The sequence below is a fragment of the Salvelinus namaycush genome, chromosome 3, assembly GCF_016432855.1.
Source record: "Salvelinus namaycush isolate Seneca chromosome 3, SaNama_1.0, whole genome shotgun sequence".
In the NCBI taxonomy this organism is placed as follows: Eukaryota; Metazoa; Chordata; class Actinopteri; order Salmoniformes; family Salmonidae; genus Salvelinus; species Salvelinus namaycush.
The window spans coordinates 77,455,642-77,480,355 of record NC_052309.1 but is presented as its reverse complement, the minus strand read 5'-3'; the positions used below and the strand labels follow the sequence as shown (position 1 = coordinate 77,480,355).

The 24,714-nt window shown below is 43.9% G+C and overlaps 2 protein-coding genes across 4 annotated transcripts; one reads left to right on the top strand and one right to left on the bottom strand.

Moving 5' to 3' along the window:
• Positions 1-811: 811 nt before the first annotated feature.
• Positions 812-14,738, top strand: LOC120039411 (rho GDP-dissociation inhibitor 1-like). Of its 3 annotated transcripts, none has more exons than XM_038984834.1 (6): positions 812-939; positions 9,779-9,974; positions 11,445-11,528; positions 12,201-12,277; positions 12,503-12,566; positions 12,981-14,738. In XM_038984834.1, the coding sequence occupies exons 2-6, from the start codon at positions 9,785-9,787 to the stop codon at positions 13,178-13,180; spliced, it is 615 nt and encodes a 204-aa protein (XP_038840762.1). In that variant the 5' UTR covers positions 812-939; positions 9,779-9,784; the 3' UTR covers positions 13,181-14,738. The 3 variants fall into 3 exon arrangements, with proteins under 3 accessions (XP_038840762.1, XP_038840758.1, XP_038840759.1); XM_038984830.1 differs by having other exon boundaries at positions 11,442-11,528; XM_038984831.1 differs by having other exon boundaries at positions 824-939; positions 9,782-9,974; positions 11,442-11,528.
• LOC120039397 (cerebellar degeneration-related protein 2-like) lies at positions 14,702-24,294 on the bottom strand. Its single transcript, XM_038984828.1, has 5 exons — positions 24,100-24,294; positions 18,731-18,843; positions 17,530-17,678; positions 17,078-17,242; positions 14,702-16,895 (listed from the first exon to the last, which is right to left on the bottom strand). Exons 1-5 carry the CDS (start codon positions 24,176-24,178, stop codon positions 15,929-15,931), a joined length of 1,473 nt encoding a protein of 490 aa, XP_038840756.1. The 5' UTR covers positions 24,179-24,294; the 3' UTR covers positions 14,702-15,928.
• Positions 24,295-24,714: the final 420 nt, after the last annotated feature.

Sequence of the window (24,714 nt, the reverse complement as noted above, 5' to 3'; positions counted from 1 at the left end):
GTGCCAATACCATATTTACAATGTGCAGGGAATGGGATATTAGTGGTAGGGGTAGATATGTAGAGTTAAGGTGATTAGGTGTCAGGGTATATGAAAAACAGCAGAAGTGTGTTGGGTCAGTGAGCAAGTAGTGTGCATGGAGCAAAAAATAAGTGGCAATGAAGATGGTCAGTGTCGTCATCTTAGCTATTTTGCGTTCTTATGGCTTTGAGGGCTCGAAGCCAAATAGTTTTGCAGTGCCAAATGTCTTCCTGGTTCCAAACATTGTAACACAGCCGGACACAAAGTACTGAGGTTGTCATGCACGTCTTAGCTGAAGTGCACTGCATCCAACGGTGCACTAAAACATGGGAAACTGTCTAAAGATTTGTCGTTTGGCGACGTAAAATATCCTGTCGTTTTACTAGAATTCGGCCAACTGACGCAACTGCGACCCATTTGATTTGCAAGCTGCTGCATGTCGCCCAGATCCAAATTATGTATAAATGACTGGATTACCTAGGCTAAACCACTAGATGGCCGCATAGTCCATTGAGTGTAAACATTGCTTTGAGGCTACTTTGTCAATTTTACAGTCTGTCCATTACTGATGTTTAAAAATATGGTCTGTTCTTACTCCGTGTACTTGATAAGGTAATTCCTGTCCCGTCTGGGCTCTCAGATGACGTGATTGGCTGCGAATTTTCATACTGTATTAGGGTAATTGCGCTAATTTACTATACGTGTATTCTAGTCTACAAATACATTTGCGAGTTTATAGTAACGAGCAGTTACCTGACTAGTGCACTTTACACCAGGCTTGTTGCTGAGCGCCCGCCTACGTTCGGACAGCCTTTGTGGTGTGAGTCAATATTCCCGGAAGCGTGTTGTGCGTTTGATTTGAGCTGCTCCCTCCTCGCCATTCAGTGACGCGTACTCCAGCGCAGCAGCAGTATAACGGTAAAGTCCGAGAAAATATTTAATCAACTTTTCAAACATTTGTCTATACATTTAAGTTAGAACGCGGTTAGCTCATTTGTACGTCCATTTTTGGTAGTACAAAGTCGCAAGTTCTGGTTATTCGTGCAACTTGTTACATGCTAACTAGCAACTTCATGATGTCTAGCTTAATTCGACTAGTGTAGATTACTAATTTTAATTGTGACGGAGAACAGGAACTGTTGTCACTGATGTTTGCTCTGTGGTTGCTGCCAGTTTAATTAATTATAGTGATAAGTAATATCTTTCCATGGAGGTACGCTATCCTTGTGAATATCCACTAAATTGATCTGTGATTAGATCCTGTTGACTAAGCAAGTCTTTAAATTAATTTCAGAACAACACTATTCAAGAGAAAAAAAGTTACTTGTTTGATCAGACCCAATGAATGGGTATGTATAGGCTAACTTTTCATCTCATGAAAGTTGCTCACGTTCTGTCAGCAGTCGACACTTCCTGGAATGCAAGTTAATTTCCCGCGGTGATTCATCATTGAACATGTTTTTCTGAAACTTGATTGAAGGGAATGAGCGAATCCTGTAAATTGCTACAAATATTATTTATATACCCTCTCTGAAAGTGAGTTTGATACAGATGTGTATTTAAAATAGGCCTAGTGAAGTTCGGATTTGACTGACGGATTCAGGAGGACTCACCAACTGACTGGCACACTTAAAATAATGCGACTTTTAAACCCAGTCAGCCTATCTGTTAGGACGTGTTTTTATGGCATACAAACGTGTGCATCTTTTCTGAGAATCATTAGGCCCAGTAACCCGATAAACTGGCGGTGACATGCTTGCAAAACTACGAGGGCTGCTTTTCCCGAACGTGAAGCCTCCCTTTCCTTCCTGTTTCAGACGAATGGCGCGGTAGAGTTCTAGTTTCTTCTGTTGGAGAGTAGGCCAGGGCGAGTCTTAGGTCTTCACCAAACTTAACCCTTTCCTCTTAGTATTATCCATTTACGGGTAGTTCACTCACTGTAAGTAAAACGATTTATAGTATCTGTAAGGTAAAGCAAACATACTAAAATTTCAACAGCCAGGCTGCTCCAATTGTTGCTCTTCTCGACCTACATAAGAACACTATAGCATCTGCTGGATGTTCAGCAGCTCAAAAGTCCCCTAGCCTTGTTATTGTTAACTCATCAAGCTTACAATGTTCTATGCAACAGGAATAAAAACATTAACTCTACATATTAATATTTCTTTCCAGAGGTCCAGGGACATGTAATGTTGACTTAATTGATGTACACTTCAAGCCAAATAGCATCTTCATATTTTCAGCCTTAGGGCTTCACTAGTCTGTTATTCAGTTCATGTGACATCTTGTATTTCCCTGTCAGTTTGTGGCAATGGAGAGAGGGGAGGGGAGGGGAGGGGGGGGGGGTATTGATCCATAGGGATACTTTGGGCATCTGTCCCCTTTACCACTATCCAATCAATGGCAGCTCACCACTGCAACTACCATTGCTTTCTCATCCGGAATGCTGTTTTTCTACAGACTTTTTTTGTTTTGAGTAGGACTAGAGATTTGAAATCTCTGATGTGATGTTTTTCAGTACACGCCTTTCAACAATAATTGGTTTCATGTTTTCTATGCTGTTATTTAATAGGACTTTTTAGAGAATTTTCCAGCCTCTGGATTGATGTAAGTTAACTTCTCATTCGACAACCACATGCCTTGGACTATACTCCACATGATTCCAGGAACCAATCTTAACCTTATTTTTGATAAAGATACACAGCTATTTTTCTTCTTAAAAGTGAGCAAGCTTCCATCTCTCTCCTAGCTGATTTCTAACCTCCATTACAGGATAGGCTACATGGCTGTGGGTAATCACTACGCTTCTCTCTCCTTGTCTCTACTTCCCTGTCACTCTGCATTAAGGGAGGGGATCTGGCTGGGGAAATTGTAGCAAACCAAAGGAGATTAAATTCAGGGCTGAGCACAGCACCATCTGATGGCCTACAATATGTAGCACACAGTGTACATAAAGACAACTCGCCACTATGGAGGCATTTAATGACGCCTCCCACACATTCCACCCCCTCCTATAGCCTGTCATGACAAGAACCAGGCCTGATGGTGACCCCTTTTCTCTCAGAGCCAGTTGGCTATCTGTCCTCTTTCTGCCTTTAAGTGGCACGTCAGTCCCTTCCGTTTTTGCTGTAACTCGCAAGGGACTAGAAACGAGGACACTGGCCAGCATCTCCACACATACAGCAGTGTATGTGCATACAGCAGATTAGCTCTTCTCTTCTGCTGTTCCTCCTCATTGTACTGTGGCTTAGACTGAACAACAGACCACACAACCCCCAAATGTCCCCCAGGGGATATCAGCCTTCACATACACCTCATTCAAAAGGAAATGGCTTCCCTTCATGCTGGATATGTGCTTATTTAGTCATTGCTATCATCCACCAGAGGGCAAACATTACACTGTGCATACTATTTCGTTTCTTGTTGCAGATGTTGAGATGTTCCTCAAACCACATGAATAGTGCCATCAAGTTTACCACCCATCATCAGGTCATTGCTCTGTCAATGACACCACATTAAAAAGCCCAACTGAATGGAGCCACCATACAACAGTAGGCTTACTACTGTCCATAGTGGATGCTGTTGCCTTGTTGTTACCAAGGGAGGCAGGCATAATCTGGGCATGTGTCGCTACTCGCTAAGCCCCCCCCCCCCCCCCCCCCACTGTGCAGGGAGAGAGCCCTGACCTTTCAGCTGGCACCTTGGCACTCCCGTTCACGCTCAGCTTCCTGCTGTGTCTATACAGAGTGATTTCTCAGACAGGCTATTTTTAATGCTCAGACCGGATTTGTTCTAGTTTTCCCCCTTGAGGTAGAATATATTTTTCTCTTTTTGTCTGACACTTCCTCAATTTTGACTCCTCTCTGCTCTGTTTATTCATGTCTCACTCTGTGGAAATGAGTGCCTCCTGCATTGCATCAGCTCTGCCAGGCACAATCCTCCTTCCTGAAGGCACTGTTCTGCATTTAGTGCTGCATCCTCTGCTTTGTGCAGCAGCCCAGCGTGTGTCTGTTGACATTACATCAAGCCAACGTTGCTTACCTGAATACCTGCTAACAAATCAAGACTGCAATGGGGTTTACGTCAGGTGGAGAAAGGCAAGGAAGTCAAGGGGATCATTTAGAAGCCTTTTGCATTACTATGTGTGTTTAAGTGCAGTCCAACATGATGTGGTTAAACACAGTTCTCTTCTCTAACTGGCGGATGTGAGTCATGTTGTCGGCAGAACATGAAGGAAACATACAATCACAGTTGACAAAAGTGCTGCAGAGCACAAGGAAGTCAAGCACTCTGGTGAATGGCACATAAGTCTAGAAGGGCGTCACAAAGCTACATCACAAGGACACATGAAACGGGGCGTCCTGTGGGGAGGAAAGGGAGAAATGCTGAAGTTCACTCTCAAAGCTAGGTCTATGACAGGGAGGGAGACAGAACAGAGAGGATCAAACTAGCCATAGATGTTTTGTGTGTGACATTAGGAGTCAGAGTAAAAAGAGTATCCGGGCTGCTTGCCAAATCTGAAGTTGGTACTAGAGGTCGACCGACTAATCGGAATGGCCGATTTAATTAGGGCCGATTTCAAGTTTTCATAACAATCGGAAATCGGTATTTTTGGACACCGATTTGTAAAAATTATTATATATTTTTTTTACACCTTTTTATTTAATCTTTATTTAACTAGGCAAGTCAGTTAAGAACACATTCTTATTTTCAATGATGGCCTAGGAACGGTGGGTTAACTGCCTCATTCAGGGGCAGAACGACAGATTTTTACCTTGTCAGCTTGGGGGATTCAATCTTGCAACCTTAGTTAACTAGTCCAACGCTCTAACCACCTGATTTACATTGCACTCCACAAGGAGCCTGCCTGTTACGCGAATGCAGTAAGCCAAGGTAAGTTGCTAGCTAGCATTAAACTTATAAAAAACAATCAATCAATCATAATCACTAGTTAACTACACATGGTTGATGATATTACTCGTTTATCTAGCGTGTCCTGCGTTGCAAATAATTGATGCGGTGCGTATCGTTGCTCCAATGTGTACCTAAGCATAAACATCAATGCCTTTCTTAAAATCAATACACAGAAGTATATATTTTTAAACCTGCATATTTAGCTAAAAGAAAACCAGGTTAGCAGGCAATATTAACCAGGTGAAATTGTGTCACTTCTCTTGCGTTCATTGCACGCAGAGTCAGTGTATATGCAACATTTTGGGCCGCCTAATTTGCCAGAATTTTACATAATTATGAAATAACATTGAAGGTTGTGCAATGTAACAGGAATATTTAGACTTATGGATGCCACCCGTTAGATAAAATACGGAACGATTCCGTATTTCACTGAAAGAATAAACGTCTTGTTTTCGAGATGATAGTTTCCGGATTCGACCATATTAATGACCTAAGGCTCGTATTTCTGTGTGTTATTATGTTATAACTAAGTCTATGATTTGATAGAGCAGTCTGACTGAGCGGTAGTAGGCAGTAGCAGGCTCGTAAGCATTCATTCAAACAGCACTTTTGTGCGTTTTGCCAGCAGCTCTTCGTTGTGCTTCAAGCATTGCGCTGTTTATGACTTCGAGCCTATCAACTCCCGAGATTAGGCTGGTGTAACCGATGTGAAATGGCTAGCTAGTTAGCGGGGTGCGCTCTAATAGCGTTTCAAACGTCACTCGCTCTGAGACTTGGAGTGGTTGTTCCCCTTGCTCTGCATGGGTAACGCTGCTTCGAGGGTGGCTGTTGTCGATGTGTTCCTGGTTCGAGCCCAGGTAGGAGCGAGGAGAGGGACGGAAGCTATACTGTTACACTGGCAATACTAAAGTGCCTATAAGATCATCCAATAGTCAAAGGTTAATGAAATACAAATGGTATAGAGAGAAATAGTCCTATAATTCCTATAATAACTACAACCTAAAACTTCTTACCTGGGAATATTGAAGACTCATGTTAAAAGGAACCACCAGCTTTCATATGTTCATGTTCTGAGCAAGGAACTTAAACGTCAGGTTTCTTACATGGCACATATTGCACTTTTACTTTCTTCTCCAACACTTTGTTTTTGCATTATTTAAACCAAATTGAACATGTTTCATTATTTATTTGAGGCTAAATAGATTTTATTGATGTATTATATTAAGTTAAAATAAGTGTTCATTCAGTATTGTTGTAATTGTCATTATTATTTAAAAAAATAGTCAGATTAATCGGTATCGGCTTTTTTGGGTCCTCCAATAATCGGTATCGGGGTTGAAAAATCATAATCGGTCGACCTCTAGTTGGTACAGCACAACGTTCCTGGAGGCGGTTGACAGTGATTAGGTAGGTTTATCAGAGACCTGCCTGGAGCTGGAGTTCAGCCCAATGAATGATTACGTAATCCCTGATTTCTCAATCTCTTCTTCTCTTGTCCTGACTGCCATTTCTCCTCCCCCTCTGTGGTTTAAAGCTAATTGTAGCTTTTGGGCAATGCCAGCTGTTCTCTATTGCAGAATACACTTGGGCGATCACTTTTTTTATTTTATTTTTTACCCTGCCTTAGAACTGGGACATGGCTGAGACTAGATTGCAGTAAATGCTTCTATTTTAGCATTTGTAATGTATCGTGTCATCTATTAAAATTCCATTCAATTTGCTGTCAGCCTTGTGCTGTCCTTTTCCTGTACTCTTCCCTGTGAAATGTCAAAGGTGAAGTCCTATGAGAGTACACAGTGAATGGGTTAGTTGAACAAATAAAAAGACCGCTATGTGACCTTTACTACAGAAGAATGATTTATGAGCTGGACATTTCTTGATGAACCCTTTCTTGTTTGCCTATTTTTGGGGATTAAGATCTGGTTTCTGACCAAGAAATCTTCTGACTTTAAGATTAAACTGAACTAACTTTGAAGGAAAAGAGGAACTTAAGGCTTTGTCTTTGAGTTCCTGTCACTTTCGCCTCCAACTCTGACCTGTGCTGAAATTCTTTATGTTTGTGTCCTGCTTACAGAAAGCCTTCTCCATCAACCACAATGTCTTTAGCCATTTTCATCAACTCAGGAGGCGTGTCTCACCCTTGGTCTTCATTACCAAATTGAACCTTGAATCTCTATAGGAAACCAAAAAGGTTTGTCAGTGGAATCCTCTTGATGTGTCACCACTGACACCCCCAAACATTTCCCCAATGCCTTATTAGCAGTAATCTCTGTCCCAGTAATCTCACTGCTCTAATTGTTGCTAAGGAACAGCCCTAATCTGGGTGTCAGCTACTCTAGAAACCAGAGTGCTTGGATGACTATTCCTGAACCTGATCAAATGGGGATAATCCTCCAATTAAAGCTATTGGTATTTATTTAGCTGCCAATGGTAAGAACCAGTGTGAGGGGTTCAATGTTGACACATAAACCGATCACTACCTGTATTTATACCTCAGTTACACCAAAACATGTCACTTAGCAGTGACGAGTGAACAAGGCCTATTTATTTCCGTAGTCAGTCACTATGTGTGCCATGTCAGCTGGTGGAAAAATGTGTATTGGGACTTATGTTATTGTTGAAACTAGGCCTAATCTATTTCATTGAGCTCAGTGGACATATAATTGACCCAATCATCCATTTCGTGCTTAGTGAAGATCGCATATGAATCATTATCTTGACATGGTAGGTCAAGCCAGAATCTGAATGTGCTCCAATAACTTATTCTATGCAAGCCAAACTGTGTTGGGAATTAGATGGCTGCCAACTATTGAACAGTGTTTATAGTCTACTTGTTTGCCTATGGGCATTAGTCAGTCATGCCAAGCAATGGCCACACAGATAAACGTGTGAGACTGAAGTGGGTCACTGCTCGGATGGTGCCTCACATCCGTTGTAACTTTCTACTAAAATATGTATTTCTTTAAGGTTGTCATGATAATTGTTGCATTGTACAATTTTTTTAAAACTCTAGCCACCCTGACTCCCATCCTAGTACTCTCAACATTATGCTTTTTGTTTTTCACCCTCTTGTTTGTCACTATTTCCTGATGTCCCCCACCCCACCCCCTCTTTTTATTGATCCACTTATTCTGAAGCACACATCCCCTCCAGCTGTAGCCGCTTGACCCAACAGCAGGCCAGTCATGAGAGGCTGTGTTGTGGTGTGCGTTAGCAGCAGAGAAATATAGCACTCCTAAAGTATGTCCCTCTCATTTATCACCACACCAATCCTGGGGGACAGCTCGGTATGTAGCGGCAGTCCACCAAGGCTCAGGTCTGGATCTAGGCTAGCACATGAGGAGGAGCGACTGCCAAATGAATAGAGATGACGTGAGAAAGATGACACAATATCCCTGAATCTGGTCCCGTCCTCCCACTCCTAGCAACAAGTCCTTCTCACTATTTCGCCAACTTCACACACATTTGCACAGCTGAGCTACCAAAACACACTACTGCTAACAGAACAGGAATTTCTGCTTTAATGTGGAGAGGCCCTGTTTGGGGAAAAATGGTGCAATGTGCTCCCTGTTCCTGCTTGGCGCAGGTCCATCTGTGTGTCAGGCGCTATGCAAAACAGAGAGGGGCAGAGGGAGGGAGGATTACAGAGCGAGGAGGGGGGTGGAACTGGTTAGTGTGGTGAGGTTTGAGAGCCAGACAGGAGCCCTTGTTTGCGGTGGTGTGATTTTAATGTACTATTGCTGGGATTGCGTGTTGAGCTGTGATTTTATGGTGCGTTATGTCACCAAGGTAATACCGGCGTCTGTTCATCTGGAGCCTTGCTCATGGCACAGCATCAATGTTGTGTGTAGCCCAATAATAACATCTTTCACACATCCCCCGAGGCGTTCTACGTGGCTTTTTAGAGCACAAGCCTGTTTTGTTATTTTTTTCTACTATTGTTATGGGCCTAAGGTTTCTCTCGTTATATTGGAATGTGTGAGCTACTACGGTCCTTGAACAAGTGTGTTTCAAACTCGACTGCTGCATGAGCATGACAGTGTGTGATATATAGCATAGCCTAGGCTTCCTGTCTCATTGTTGGTTAGGTGGTTTCCTGTGAACTGACTGACATCCACAAACATACTGGCATTGTTCTGTGTTGTGTCAGTGGAGGTCTGCCAGTGCCCTTTGTCAAAGTAGTATTCTTGCTCTTGCCATTTTCTGTTTTACAATTCGTCAGAGATACTCAATGTTGCTCAGTTAATTGATTGTATTGGTCTGTGGTAAAGTGAACCTTTTAAAGTATTAGATGCAGTAAATCACTAATGCATCAGTAGAAAATGCAGCATGGCATTGGCGCCATCACGCTGAACTGCTACCACTGAAGACTACGCTGCTGACTGTCTGTGGTGTGTACACGGATACAGAGAGGCGCTCTGTGCCAATCACTCACAATACCACAAGGAGGCCAGTCTTCATGAAGGAAGACAGAAAGCACAGAGCAGCAGTGTTATGAAATCACCTCGGTGTAGCAGAGGTATTACACCAGCTAGACGAAGGCTAGATGTAGGCCTCTATATTACTACAGTACTTAATCGGCAGGTTTTTCTCTGAATTTTTCACCCTGACAAACTATTCAGGGAGTACGCTCAGGTGTGCTGTCTTTAATCTTGTCCTCCTGCGATGTAACTTAATAAAGGCTTTTACATTTTTTGGTAAGACAGTGCCTTGGAGGGGTTTTTCAAGTGTTTTGTGCTCACTATGCAACAACAGTGTTTTACAGTGTTTTCCCTTACAGTTTGTTGATCTATTTTCAACGTATTGGACCAAACCTCCTGACCTGTGTCTCTCTCACTCTCAGTAGACTATGGCAGAGCAGGATCCCACCCCGGAACAGCTGGCGGCCATCGCAGCGGCCAACGAGGAAGCGGAGGGCGGGGTCAACTACAAGCCCCCCGCTCAGAAGAGTCTGCAGGAGATCCAGGAGCTGGACAAGGACGACGAGAGCCTGCGCAAGTACAAGGAGGCCCTGCTGGGGAACGCCGCCGCGGCTGCAGGTTTGTGTTGCTGCGCCAACTACACATGTTGTAGAGACACACACACACTCTGCAGACGCACTCATGCAATTTGGACACACCAGCCCTGCAGACTGTTTCTCTTTCTCCCTCTTGACCTGATTAGAAAACAAACCCACATCCACAATGCACATCTCATGCAATCATCTCTTTGTTTATTTTCTTTTAATTCCCTCCTACTTTCAAGTCCTTCAGCAGGCTTTCTTTTTAGGGATTTAATTGAATGAGTTTGCAAATACCATAAGAGAGGGTGGGAGAGGGCAACAGGTTAGCAGTCTTGGTGCTCAGTGGGTACAGCAGTGACAGAGTTACCCCCCCCCCAGACAGGTCAGTAGTCTGTGAACTGGATACAGGCTGGCAAGATACAGGCTGCTGACTGGAAAGGAGGTCAAGCCGCCTGGGCTTTAGTTAGAGCTGCGGTATCAAAGACTGCGATGAACCACTGATCGCTGATAGAAATATTTTCACATTGTTTTATGTCTGATACTCACTTTCATCTGTTGCAAATGTCATTATTCACAGTTGAACTGTTCTTCATGAACTGTTGTAGTTTGACTTAACCCCCTTGAGTTGATTGACGCACCGGTGCATAACAAAAAATCCCCATCAAAATCATTCAATTTAAGCTAGAGAAGTTTTTTTGCATTTGGATGCATCTCAATCCACCACATCCTCCGATGTCGTACTTCCGCATCTGAAAGTTGGCACAGCTAGAACAGTGTTTGTCAGACCATTAGACATCCTGAAAAGTGGTCTTCTCACGTTAAATGTCTGTAGCGTCGGAACAGTTTGACCTAGAAATTATTATGACCACTCTTTTTTTTTAACGAGGCAAGTCAGTTAAGAACAAATTCTTATTTACAATGACTGCCTACCCCGGCCAAACCCTAACCCAGATGACGCTGGGCCAATTGTGTACCGCCCTATGGGACTCCCAATCACGGCCAGTTATAATACAGCCTGGAATCGAACCAAGGTCTGTAGTGACGTCTCTAGCACTGAGATGCAGTGCCTTAGACCACTGCGCCACTCGGGAGCCATTGAAAGGGGAGATTCTCCATTTTGTGTCACAAGTGTCACCGGTTTTAAAAACAAATGGAAGTATGAAGGTAGTTTTGTGCCTACCCATAAAAATTGTTGAATATATAAATATATATATATATATATATATATTTCCATAGTTTAAAAATATATATATATCTCCTAGATCTAGGACTGATACTTTAAAACCTTATTTCTTATGATTTTGTTTTTGACTGACCTTTTTCCATTCATGAATGTGTTATTCAATGCGTTTCTATGGGCTTTAGTATTAAAGGCCGAAATCAAATTTTTATTTAAAAAAAAATATTAAACATGCACTGCTTATAATAGTCAATGTTTTTTGTGTTTACCATGAATTATTTTTAAATTTTTGTACTTTGCTTTGTTTTTTTCCCTTTCTCCCAGTAGACCCCAACGCTCCCAATGTCCAGGTGACACGCTTGACCCTGATGTGTGAGACGGCGCCGCTGCCCCTGACCCTTGACCTACAGGGTGAGTAGAGCAGCACAGTGGTTGTACTGGTATTTAGAGGGCGCGTGAGAGAGGTGCACTTTTTGAGAAAAGGCTCCATATTGAAAGACTTGTAATGTGTTTTAGTGTGAAAAGAAGCCTTTGTAGTGAGCACATGTAATATTTTCCATATGAATGTGTGAGGGTGGAACTAAAGACATCATAGCAGCCACAATTGTGCATAGTAGCCGCAACACCTGGCCACCCATGGTTTAGAAACATACGTTTTCCAGTAGACATATCAGGCATATTCCATGGGCCATTCCTAATGTATTGGTTTTATTATTTGAGTTAATGAGGCATTTCTTCTGCTGGTTTGAGACTCTTCTACCCTCATATGGCCTGTAGAGCCACCTACAGGGAAGAAACCAGGGCCATAGAGCTGAACTCACATACAGGGAAACGCCATCTAGTGGACACTATAATAGCAGGCTACAACCCTGTTGGAACACTTAGAAAATCCTGCCTTTGTGCTCACATTTTTAAAGATGCTGAATCACTGATCTGACACCTTTCACCTATCCAGTCTAACACGATTACTTCCAGGGGAGAACTTTGTGCATTGCGTATATTGGAACAAAATGATAGACTCCTCCTGCATTCACTCTGCCTGAGGGTCTCTGACGTTCTCTTTCTGTGGTCTGGCCGCCTCAGGAGACCTGGAGTCCTTTAAGAAACAGTCCTTTGTCCTGAAGGAAGGCGTGGAGTACAAGATAAAGATCAGCTTTAAGGTGAATGAGTCTGGCCTTTTTCAACAACGTGTTATGTCTGTTTATCCAATCCAACTAGCATGACCAGTGTCAGCTTGGCCACTATCAAGCTATTTTGGACATTGAAATTCAATTGTAAGCTGAATGTCCTATCATGTCCTATCATGAAAGGGCTGCTGTCTTATCCGAAGGGTGGATGTGGAAAGAGGATGTGACCTCATCACTGACTGTTGTCTCTGTCTGCAGGTCAACAAGGAGATTGTGTCGGGACTGAAGTATGCCCAGCAGACCTACAGGAAAGGAGTCAAGGGTACGTTCTGCTGTTTCGTTTCCTTGCTCTGTCTACTGTGAGGATTTGAGAAGGCCGGATAAGGTTAAGCAATATAGTGTACCTTCTGTCTAGAGGACAACATGGGGATATGACCATATTGCTTATACTTATCCAATTATCTCAGATATCCACAAGTGCATCGGAGACAGGGGTTAGGGATGTATCTGGGATTGGATGTTGGGAGTGGCTTGGTCAACTCAGGTGACTGTATTCGCCTGTGCACAGTAATTCGGTCAAGTTAGTAGATGAGGTATTTACATTGGCATTCCTAGACGGTCATTAAATGACTTGTTAATAGTTCCGGAGTGGCCATAGTATTTGTATTTGGTGACGCAGAGAAGTTTTTGTCAAGAGGAAACTTTGGAAAATAAATCTAAGCCCCTCTCTGTGTAGTTGACAAGTCAGACTACATGGTGGGGAGCTACGGGCCGCGGCCGGCAGAGTACGAGTTCCTGACCCCTCTGGAGGAGGCCCCTAAAGGCATGCTGGCCCGCGGCACCTACAACATCAAGTCCAAGTTCACTGATGACGATAAGCACGACCACCTCTCCTGGGAGTGGAACCTTAACATCAAGAAAGAGTGGAAAGACTGAGTCCCCGTCAACTTAATTCTTCCCCATTCCCCTCTTCTTATTCCCCCTCCATTATTTTGAATTCATAATTATGTGATAAGTAATTTAGGCAAATTGCTCTCTCGTCCACCCCAATCCCTGCAGTAGTTTCATTGCAATCACGTTGTCATGCCATTCACTCCCCCACACACTCCTTGTGATGCTGAGTATTGAATATGTGGAGAAAGCAAATCATGTGCACAATCATGAATTTATTTTGGTTAGTTTGTATATAAACTTTTTTTTAAATGAAAGATTGATTTGTTAATGCTCTTGATATGGATGTTATAATCAACTGTGTGAATTCCATCCTTTCCCCTTCATCCCCTCTTGTCTTTCTGTCATTCCTTTTCACCCCCCTTCCTGCTGATTGTTTTATACAACCAGGATCTGCCTTGTAAAGGTGTTGCTGTGTGTTAAAGGCTGTGGTAGATCCACACTCTGTACTCTTTGTTGGGGATGTTGCCCTCTGTCAGTGGAAAGCCTTTGAGCAGATTATATGTACCAGAGTCCACACAATTAGTTTATTCTGGAACTAGTGTGAATTCCTAACCGTTAAGAGGCGGCATGATCAGCACTTACCAGCAGTCCACCAGAGGCACTGTGACCACCTGCTGAAGGTGCAAGTGTGCCTCTTCCTGATCAGGGTTTTCACCTCCCTACCTAGTTCATTCAGCAGCCAAGTGGCCTTAAAGAGGATTCCTGTAGAACTAACGATGAAGGAAATGATTACAAAGAGCCATTTGCCTTTAGAACAGAACTGTCAGATTGTCACGAGAGCCTCCTACAGGGTTTTAGGCACGAACAGATGATCAGACAGACCATTGAGATGCTTGTACCTTCTTTCCAGATTAGCCAGTAGAAGTAGACCATGAAAGTGAACAGCAGCCATCTCTGCTCCCTCGTCACCACATCAGGCGGTCTCAATGTGGACCACCTTTAGTGCAGTTTGCTGATATAAAGAACCTGGTTTTGTTGACAATTAAGAAATGAGCTCCTTGTCAAATGCCCTCTAAGCAGACCGTGGCCTTCTTCCAGTCACTAACTCCATTACTGTAGCGTCTCATATGGGGCCTTGCTGGTGGCCCTTGTGAACAGAGAGGAATGTCACAAGGGTTGTTAATCTGCTCACCTCGAGTATGAATCAACTCCAGGATTACCAAAACTGGCTGTGCCTCTAGCCTTTACAACCACCAGCTGCTCTCGTCGGTTTACTTCCAGAATGGGAGCTCAACATCAAATAGTTATTTTAGGTCAGGTCTAACTTGTGCACAGACCGAGTTTCAAGTAGAACGAGAACAGCCAAGACCTCTTACTACTACATAACCGTGTTATATTTTTCTACACTCCATTTTTCACCGTCATAACTTGTGATGTAGGGCTCGGGCTTTGTTTGGTTTCATTGGATGATTGTTTCAGTATGGTTTTGATTCTGTGTAACTCTTGTGCCACCTGGAGAATACTGTTCACCTGTCACATTAAAGTCTTCAGACTGGAGGTCACGCTGTCTTTTTAATCAATAAAGTCATGTTACTTTTTACACTTCTGTTATTGATCCAGCTCTAAAGTACAACGTTCTGTAAACCATCTTTACCCGTCTATCATGCATGCTCCATCTAACACACCAGCAACCTCTCTCATTGACCAGAACACAATGTTTGACATTTAGATGGTCGTCTACAAATGCATGGAAGACCATATCACATGAAGTTTGTACACAATGAAGAGCAGAAGAGAACAAGGAAAATATTAAAATGAAAAACCAAAGTACTGATAAGAGGGCAGCTAGAGCCCCTTGTGTACTTGAAATAAGCAGTCCAGAAAACAAGGAGTCGGTGCTTAGAGCACAGTTACAGTAGCTTAGTCAAGTGTGGTTGAGAGTTCCAGTTCTACGCAGTGCATCATCAGGAGCTCCTCAGTTCTCTAGCTTGGACAATCTAACTCCATTTTGGCAACATTATCATATCCATCTTGAGAATCCTTTTACAAAAGGTAAATTCACCACTACACTGAGTTTTACAGTTTACATACAGTATTTAATTTAGAACAAGTTACTACATCCTTGAGTACCATGGACTCCCTCAATTGAAGTCTACTGGCTTCACCTACTGATTTCAAAACCAATGTATATGTTGGATTGATGCATACGTGAAGCCTAATATGTTAAGGCAACAGTGTTATTAATTGAGATTAGGAATATTTAACTAGATTGTTTATGAACAGCTCTGCACATGTTATTCATTGTCAGTCATCAAAAACATTAAATAGCAATTATTTATACATTTTAAATAGAATTAATGCAGTCTCAGTATACACGCTCAGTCATTTAAACATTGTACTGGATTGTCTTGACCAAAGACAGGGTGCACGACTACGTTGTCAAGAATCAAGGCATTTCATCTACCCAGATGATGAATGTCATCAGATGTACAATTCATTCATATTGGGATGGGTGAAATGTGGCTGTATCCAGAGAGATGGATAAAACGTGGCAGTATCTAGAGAGGGATAAAACAGCAGAGGGGATCATCCACAGTAGATTGTATAATTTCCCCAGTGCAGAAGTACAGGTAACCTGTCATTAAGACATCAAGTGACCACTTTGAACAAACACGGTCAAACAAAGAGAAACAAATTCTGGAAAAAAAATGTGGCTTTTGTACCCATTGTTTTCAGTGCATGTTTAGTAGTATCAGGAGAGGTCATGTTCAGTAGTATCACGAAAGCAGCTCATTTGTCTTTGGACTTTCTCCCCTTAGGACTTCCTACCCTTGGGGACTTTCTACCCTTTGGGACTCCCTTGGTGGAGTTCACTTCACTCTTGGTCTTCTGCAGGCGGGAGAAGATCTCTTTGAACAGGGCCTTGTACTCTGGGGTGTTCTGGCCCAGCCTCTTGTCCACCTGGTCTACCTGCCGGCTGATGCCCTCCAGGGCCTCTGGGGTGGAGGGGGTCTGGGGCGGGGTGGGGGGTGCAGCAGCCATGGCTGAGGGGCCGGGGGTGGCCATGCCGTAGTCCTTCATGGAGGGGTCTCTGGAGACAGGGCGTGACGTCTGCACCCCCGCGTGGCATATGCTCTCCTCGTGGCGCCGGCACTTCCCCAGCAGCTCCTCGTATTTCTCCAGCAGGGCGTGGTACTGCTCGTCCACTTCCCTCAGGATGGACATACCCCGCTTGCGCACGCCGTTGGCGTGGATTGCGTAGCTGCCCTGTCGCCTGCCAGAGGCGTCGCAGGCCGAGATGGCGTTGAGCGCCGTGTCGCTGCAGCTCTTCCTCACGGGGCCTCCCTGCTGCCCCCCTCCTGTCCCCTCCCCTCCCTCCTTTTGCCCCGGTCCCTCCTCGGGTGTGTCGGTCTCGGGGGCATTGTTGAGCAGGGTCTGCTCCAGACCCTCATCCAACAGACAGACCCGGGACCTCCTCAGCTGCTGCATCTCCTGTAGCTCCGCCTCCAGCTCCTGCACTCGCAGCTGGCAGCCCTCAGCCCCCAGGAGGCGTTGTTCCATAAGCTCAAACTCCTGCAGCACAGCTGTGCACTCCCTCTCTGCCCCCTCCCTCCGGCCCCGTTCTGCCACCATGGCGGACCTCAGGGAGGAGACCACACCCTTTAGACGCTCGTTCTCCTCGTCCAGCGGCCGGCGCTCACGCTCAGACACCAGGTCCACACTGCCGGGGTTGGCCACCAGAAAGCCATCCTCATACCTGTAGAGTGATACACCACACAGAGGAGCACAAGGATACAGCAGGGAGATTGCATTCTTATGTAATCTGAACACCATACATTCAGGTCATTTGGCAAATGTACTCAGCATATTAGCATATTTTCACATAGAGTACTTTGGACTTTTGAGAGAGACTACATAGAGCATTGCTCTTTACTGTACTTTGGTGCAGCGCAGAGTTCTTTAAGGCAGGGGAAGGAGTGGACAGTCTTGCGTCGCTCCCGCTTCTCTCTGTGGACCCTCAGCTCCTCTAGTGTACGTAGTTCCTCCACACGAGCTGTCATGGTATCCACCTGAGCCTGCAGTGTCTCCATGGTACCCGTCAACCTGTAAGCACGCACACATACACGAAAGTGGATTAAATCTTATTTACATCACAACATAATGTACAATACTGTACCGTGACTATACTGAGCCTGTGTTACAAAAACAACAGTGAGACTTATTTATTTACTATGAACAGTAGGAACCATTCAAGAACTAAGCTTGTTAACGCTTAAACCAAATATTTCTTAGAAATAAACACCATGAAGAAAGAGGTCATGGTACAGTCTTACATAGAGTGAATGCTCATAATAGCAGCTAGAACAACTCAGGAGAGTATTAACCCTCACCTGTCTATCTTCTGCTGCGAGGCCTTGCTCTCTATAACCAGTTTCTCATTGGTGATCTCCAGCTCTCTGGCTGTCACGTCTAGCTGCTCGTAGACCTTGGCATGCTGCTCGTTCATCTCCCTCAGCATCTCCAGCTGCTTGGACAGGTACTGCAGGGGGAATAGACATGTGAATGAAGACATGGACCTTACAGGGAGACAATCTAAAGAGTCTAAAATGGATATAAAATAACTGGACATCTATACGTTACATCAGTGCAGATGGAGAGGAGGAGAGGAAGCCGTTTTAGACTATTGAGAAACACTCAATGCCAGACACTGCTGTAAATGTGTATTTAAAAAAATCACAGATATGACAGTATTCCATGATGGTTAAGCAAAATATCATCAGTTTCCTAATTCCTGTCTACACAAACAAGTGTGGATCAACTTTATTCTTCTTCTCCAGCAGATTAAAGTGTGTGATTGGTTGAGTCGGCCATCAGCAGGCAGCTTTGTTGTTGCCTAATAAGGAGGCCAGTCTTTGTTGTCTAATGAGGTGACTCTGGCTCAGAGTCAGAGGGTTCCCCTCTCCCACACAGCCACACACTAAGTAAACACACACTATCTCGCTCTCCCTCTCTCATGCAGCTGCACTCTACTCCTCTCCTATCAGAGCTCTGCAGGGTTTAATTGGCTTGATGGCGCATCAAGGTGAATGTAATTGTGCCAGCCTAGAGAGAAGAGCCACTTTGCAGCATCATCAAGTGCACCGTCAGTAGTTTAAAACCCACACACTCCAGCTAACACACCAGTCCGGTGCCATGCTTGACAATATGGCCTCTCAGCAATTCAACATTTAATTGTATTTTTACATTTTAGTCATTTAGCAGACACTCTTATCCAGAGCAACTTACAGTTAGTACATTCATCTTCAGATAGCTAGGTGGGACAACCACATAAAGGCATAGAAAGTACATTTTACTCAATAAAGTAGCTATAGGTAGAGTCAGAGCTAGAAAGGGGGGAGGGGTCAAGTGCTGGTTCAGTTTTTTTTTGGGGGGGGGGGGGGGTCAAGGTGATGAGGAGGATTATTTAAGATACGGTTTGAAGAGGTAGGGTTTGAGATGTTTTCGGAAGATGGGCAGGGCACTTTGCAGGATCAGCATCAATCATGACATGTACACACACACATAGCTAGTGAAAGTGGTATGATTCTATACCTCGATCTCCTGCACCTGTTCCTCATTGTTGATGTACATCTGTTGTAGGGAGTCCTCCAGCTCCTTGTTGCGCTCCAAAAGAGTCTTCCCCAGCTCAGCTGCCAGGTGCAGATCTGTGAGAGGGGACAGAGAGGAGGACGAGAGAGACAGTGGTGAGAGTACTGGTCTGGATACAGAAAAACAACTATTTTAACTCTTTCATTCACATTTCATCCACCAGTAATATTGGTAGTTGCTGCATTAGCCCAGCTCAGTTAAAGTGTTGCATTGGATCATTATGGAATGTTTTACCTCCATTAATGCAATGCTTTCTGGCTTTCCTTAAAGTGATGAATTTAAGACTTCGCCCCCTCATTTCAAATTCCATCAGAATGAGCAATAGAGAGAAAATCCCCTCATTCAATTCCCCCTGCTGGAGTAAAGCAAAAAATAATCCTCCATCTTCTCTGATTAAGACCAGCTTCTGTGATCTCTGCCAAGATGAGCTCAAGAAAATGGAGTCTGACTACAGGGGAAAGGAGGAGGATAAGGGAGAAAACCTAGTTAGCACAGGCTCTGTCTGGATTACACAGGGCAAAACACCAATACAGGTCATCTCAGAACTCATTTACCATTACTCCTGGTCAGAATGACAGAAATATCCCTCTTAGTTCTTATTACCCCACTCCAAAAAGAAGAGCTGTACATACAAGCGTAAAGGTTTTAGCTGCACTGGTTGCTACACATACATCTTTATTGTCACAACAAGATTGTTTAACATTTTCCCCAGAAACCAATCAACTCCAGCACATCTCTGCTCGTTGCTCTCAATCTGCTTTGACAGACATTTCCACAAATAAAACACGCATACAAACATGATCCCATTTTAGACCTGGGAGGGCTAAGGGCAGCGAGCCACTTGGTTTCCACCAGCAGCTTGATGGATCCATTATTCATCGGGTGCTGCAGTGACGAGGCCTACTTGGACTGAGAGTAAGGATGAGGAGGGGAGCTGTGCTGGCTCCTGGCTCCAACATGCCTGCCCCACTACTCAGAGCCCATGACAGTACAGTGGGAGGAGGAGAGGGGGTGTTAAACTGAGAACAATTGACCTCCATTACAGAACATGAATGCAGCATTTTAAAAATCAGCACAGTGCATGGTGTCAGCACTAACAGGAACACAACAGTGGGGAACACCATGCTGCTGCACAGTACACATCTAAGTAACATGAGTTGAATTATAGTATGGCTGTCTGGAGCAGTAGCTGTGTGTGTGCGTATCAGAGATAATGCAATGAATGGCAACAGGAGTTAACAATTCAAAAAGGACAGAGGCAGAGGACAAGAGGCCCGTCTTCAACACGTACAGTACCAGTTGGACGCCTACTCATTCAAGGGTATTTCTTTATTTTTACTATTTTCTACATTGTAGAATAATAGTGAAGACATCAACACTATGAAATAACACATTTGGAATCATGTAGTAACCCCCCAAAAAGTGTTAAATCAAAATATATTAATTCTTTATTGTAACCACCCTTGATGACAGCTTTGCACACTCTTGGCATTCCCTCAACCAGCTTCATGAGGTACTCACCTGGAATGCATTTCAATTAACAGGTGTGCCTTGTTAAAAGTTCATTTGTGGAATTCCTTTCCTTCTTAATGTGTTTGAGCCAATCAGTTGTGTTGTGACAAGGTAGGGGTGGTATACAGAAGATAGCCCTATTTGGTAAAAGACCAAGTCCATATTATGGCAAGAACAGCTCAAATAAGCAAAGAGAAACAACAGTCCATCATTACATCAGTTTCTTCAAGTGGTCACAAAAACCATCAATATGATGAAACTAGCTCTCATGAGGACTGCCACAGTAAAGGAAGACCCAGAGTTACCTCTGCTGCAAAGGATAAGTTAATTAGAGTTAACTGCGCACCAGATTGCAACCCAAATAAATGCTTCACAGAGTTCAAGTAACAGACACATCTCAACATCAACTATTCAGAGGAGACTGCGTGAATCAGGCCTTCATGGTCGAATTGCTGCAAAGAAACCAGTATTAAAGGACACCAATAATAAGAAGAGACTTGCTTGGGACAAGAAACACGAGCAATGGACAGTAGGCCGGTGGAAATCTGTCCTTTGGTCTGATGAGTCCAAATTTGAGATTTTTGTTTCCAACCGCTGCGTCTTTGTGTGACGCAGAGTAGGTGAACGGATGATCTCCGCATGTGTGGTTCCCACCATGAAGCATGGAGGTGGTGTGATGGTGCTTTGCTGGTGACACGGTCAGTGATTTATTTAGAATTCAAGGCAGACTTAACCAGCATGACTACAGCGATACGCCATCCCATCTGGTTTGCGCTTAGTGGGACTATCATTTGTTTTTCAACAGGACAATGATCCAAAACACACCTCCAGGCTGTGTAAGGACTATTTGACCAAGAAGGAGAGTGATGGAGTTCTGCATCATATGACCTGGCCTCAACAATTACCCGACCTCAACCCAATTGAGATGGTTTGGGATGAGTTGGACCGCAGAGTGAAGGAAAAGCAGCCAACAAGTGCTCAGCATATGTGGGAACTCCTTCAAGACGGTTGGAAAAGCATTCCAGGTGAAGCTGGTTGAGAGAATGCCAAGTGTGCGAAGCTGTAATCAAGGCAAAGGGTGGCTACTTTGAAGAATCTCAAATATATTTAGATTTGTTTAACACTTTTTTGGTTACTACATGATATTTCATAGTTTTGATGTCTTCGCTATTATTCTATAATGTAGAAAATAGTAAAAATAAAGAAAAACCCTTGAATGAGTAGGTGTGTCCAAACTTTTGACTGGTACTGTAGCTAAAAATGTAATTAGCTCATCTGTAGGCTACCATATCTTCCTGTTTTAACACAATGGACAGACCATTAGAGAGAGAGAACTAGAAGAGGGATAAGGGTCTGTATTATAAACAGTACCAGCTCTTCTGTGTGTGTGTGTGACAATAGAGCAAGCATTCCAAATAAATCACTACAACACAGACGCTACGTGACCAACACAAAAGTGCCTGGTACACATTGTCTAAAGCTTAAAAGTTATGTAATCTTATGGTTGTGCCTTTATCAAAATGCTGCCGCACAACGGTTGTTTGTGCTGGCAAACGGATAAGAATCTGAGTTTGCTGAGAGGGCAAGAGATATCCTGGTAAATAGGAGAAATCGTGTACCCACTTCATTGAATACAAGTGAATAACATAAGAATTGTAACAGGACAAAGCAATGACACTGTCAAACTGACATCCCCCCCATGGAAACCTTGGCACACACACAGCTCATGTGCACTGCAGCCTTCTGCACGTGTGGCTATGCATCATCCTTATGCCCTCGGATGTGTATAACTCATATAGCATCTAGTGAAGCACGTCACAACCACACTGCACCAGCTGCTACAACTATGACGTCATACCCTACCACCTGGACAGACAGGATACACATGTTGAGCTGATGATTATGACCACTGAGTGCAATAGGTGAGCAGCCCTGAATACAGATCACTTACATAATAATCACATATTCACACTGTGTGAAAGTGAGTGGAAATAGACCATAGCAAATACAATATGACCCCTTGGTTGGAACAGCATGCTAAAACTGTACTATTATAACTTTACATGCAGGGTCGCCTCAAATCTCTCTAACCCCCAGGCTGAAATCTCTGATCCCAGCCTGAGAGGCCATGTCTGAGGCCCTCCTAAACAGATCATCCAGCTGGGATTAATGCTCCGACTCTCCATTTTGGATAACGCTGTGAGATGATATCGAGCCTGCTGCTGGCTGCAGAACAGCAGGACCCACCTGGTTCCCAAATCCTGACCAGGGAAACACTGATGAGACGCAAAGCTACTTTTATTCTCTGGGTCATCGGTCAATGGGGTGACGTGGAGGACGAGGCCTGGGCTAGGGAAGGACATATACTGTACATACCGCATCACACCATCTGGAACTCACACCGCCTACCATCGTAATATACCAACCTTACCCTTTAGAATGAATGATTGCTAGGAAAATACAGCTTTGACCTATATCATCATTTGTGGAGACATTTAAAATGCTAAAACAATAGCTTCTGTCCCGTTCTGTATCGACATATGGGGATAAGACCAGAGGTGGGAGACACTGCTCTGCCAGATCAATACACAGGGAGTGAGAGCAGAGACTACACAGGCCCTCATCTATGTCTATCTAGCCATTAGTGGAGAAAGAGACAGACGATGGGGTTCAATTGAGTTAACTAAATCAAACAGTTGAGGAAGAGATACAAAGGGGTGTGTCACTCTATAGGAGGAATGTATTATCAGACTAAGCTCTGGGTGAATGGAAAAGTTTGTGTGTATTATGTGCCTTTTCAACAAGCATCTCGAAACATAGATTATTTGGGAGCGTCTCCATTGTTGATCCCTATGATTTATCAGAGCACAGACATTAGGTGAGTAAATGTCCTGTGTCTTCAGTCTAACCAGTAATAAAAAACAATTAAAAAAACAGAACTCTGACATTTTCTTCACTCAGAGATTGCAACTGCATAGGATCTTTGTTCAAAATTCCACAGAATCCTGCGAATGTCAACCAGTTGTCTCCCTGAATATCCCACTTGTTTTAGATCATCTCTCAGTCTGTCAGCCTGATGTCAGGCTCCATCACCTAATACCTCACCAGCACATCCCCATGCAAGAGAGAACCACGAAAATAACCGAGGGCAGAGGGTTGGCACGTGACCATTCATATATGATGTGAGAGATGGAGGGTGAAGTCAGACAGTAGGGATATTCTGAGAACACGCACGTCACTGACAAGATCAGAATAATTGGCAAAGAGCTCGATAATGGATAAAGGGGAAGTCTAGAGCAGTGCCTATACACAGAGGTGGAAAGGAGAGAAATAACAGAGTGTAACATGGTCTGACAGGTGAAACCTGCAGCAGAATTTCGATAGTTCCCACGCCTCATTCTCAAATGTATGGGACTTGGGGTGTGCGGTACGTCTTTAAAGTGCATGAGCGCCATCACAAAATCTCAGTTTGATCATATCAAGCATAATATCGACAATTGACAGTAGTCCATTCCAGACACGCACGCTTGTATATCGAGCCAAAATTGCAGAATATGTCATATATTCTTGAAATGAATAATGTCAATAATATCGTCTTATTTTCTTGAAGGGTCAATTAGCATCTTCAGGTTGTTGCATTAAATGACAGTGATGAGGTCGGTAGCCAGCATCAGCTTCTTTTTTGCTGGGAATGTTTTTATTGTATCGGGAATGATTCGCATACAAGGCTAAACAAAACCTGCAACAAATATAACCACAACGGCCACAAAGTAACAACAATAGTGTGTCAGTCTACTCACCCTGCTCCAAATCCCGTTGGTCGTACCATGGCTCATCTTCCTCGGTAACAAACTCCTCCATCCTGCCTGCACGAAGCATCGATGCTCGGTCTATCGTTGTGGATGTTCACCGTGCGCTCTGTAACATCTCTGACCGCTCGCCCGGAAGCGAAAGCATGCCTCGTATGACCACGAAATCTCGAACAGCGCAGCCTCCCAAACCGTAACCCTTTCAGCGACCTTTATCATTCACTAGGAAAGCCGCGGGCGCACCTGCCCCCAACATTCTGCAATGAACCATTCGAATGAGACAGATGCATCACTTTACCGTACATGACACTAAATGAATATCTCAAGGCCGACAAATGCTCGCACAAACTGGACACTGTAAGCAAGTCCCTATACGCAACGACAGCACTGTCGGCCTACAATAAAAAGAGAATAACGTACGAAATAATTGTACAATATTGAGACGTGTACGTTCACTGAACAAATGTGTGACACTGGCACACTTCATAATTCCCCCCCGCCATTGTGATTTACGTAGGACTCCAGCTGTTGTTACAAGCCCCCACTCACTCGTGCTTTGCACCGATATCTCTCCAGATCCATTCTGCAACGATCCCCAACCCCCTT

What these genes read in the sequence shown, in the direction of transcription:
- LOC120039411 (XM_038984830.1), top strand. Translation starts at nt 9,785, where the DNA reads ATGGCAGAGCAGGATCCCACCCCGGAACAGCTGGCGGCCATCGCAGCG. An exon ending in GAACGCCGCCGCGGCTGCAG is followed by an intron (nt 9,975 to 11,441) that starts GTTTGTGTTGCT and finishes CCTTTCTCCCAG; the next exon opens with TAGACCCCAACGCTCCCAAT. An exon ending in CTACAGGAAAGGAGTCAAGG is followed by an intron (nt 12,567 to 12,980) that starts GTACGTTCTGCT and finishes CTCTCTGTGTAG; the next exon opens with TTGACAAGTCAGACTACATG.
- LOC120039397 (XM_038984828.1), bottom strand. Translation starts at nt 24,178, where the DNA reads ATGCTTCGTGCAGGCAGGATGGAGGAGTTTGTTACCGAGGAAGATGAG. An exon ending in CCAACGGGATTTGGAGCAGG is followed by an intron (nt 18,844 to 24,099) that starts GTGAGTAGACTG and finishes CCCCTCTCACAG; the next exon opens with ATCTGCACCTGGCAGCTGAG. An exon ending in TCGCAGCAGAAGATAGACAG is followed by an intron (nt 17,243 to 17,529) that starts GTGAGGGTTAAT and finishes GCGTGCTTACAG; the next exon opens with GTTGACGGGTACCATGGAGA.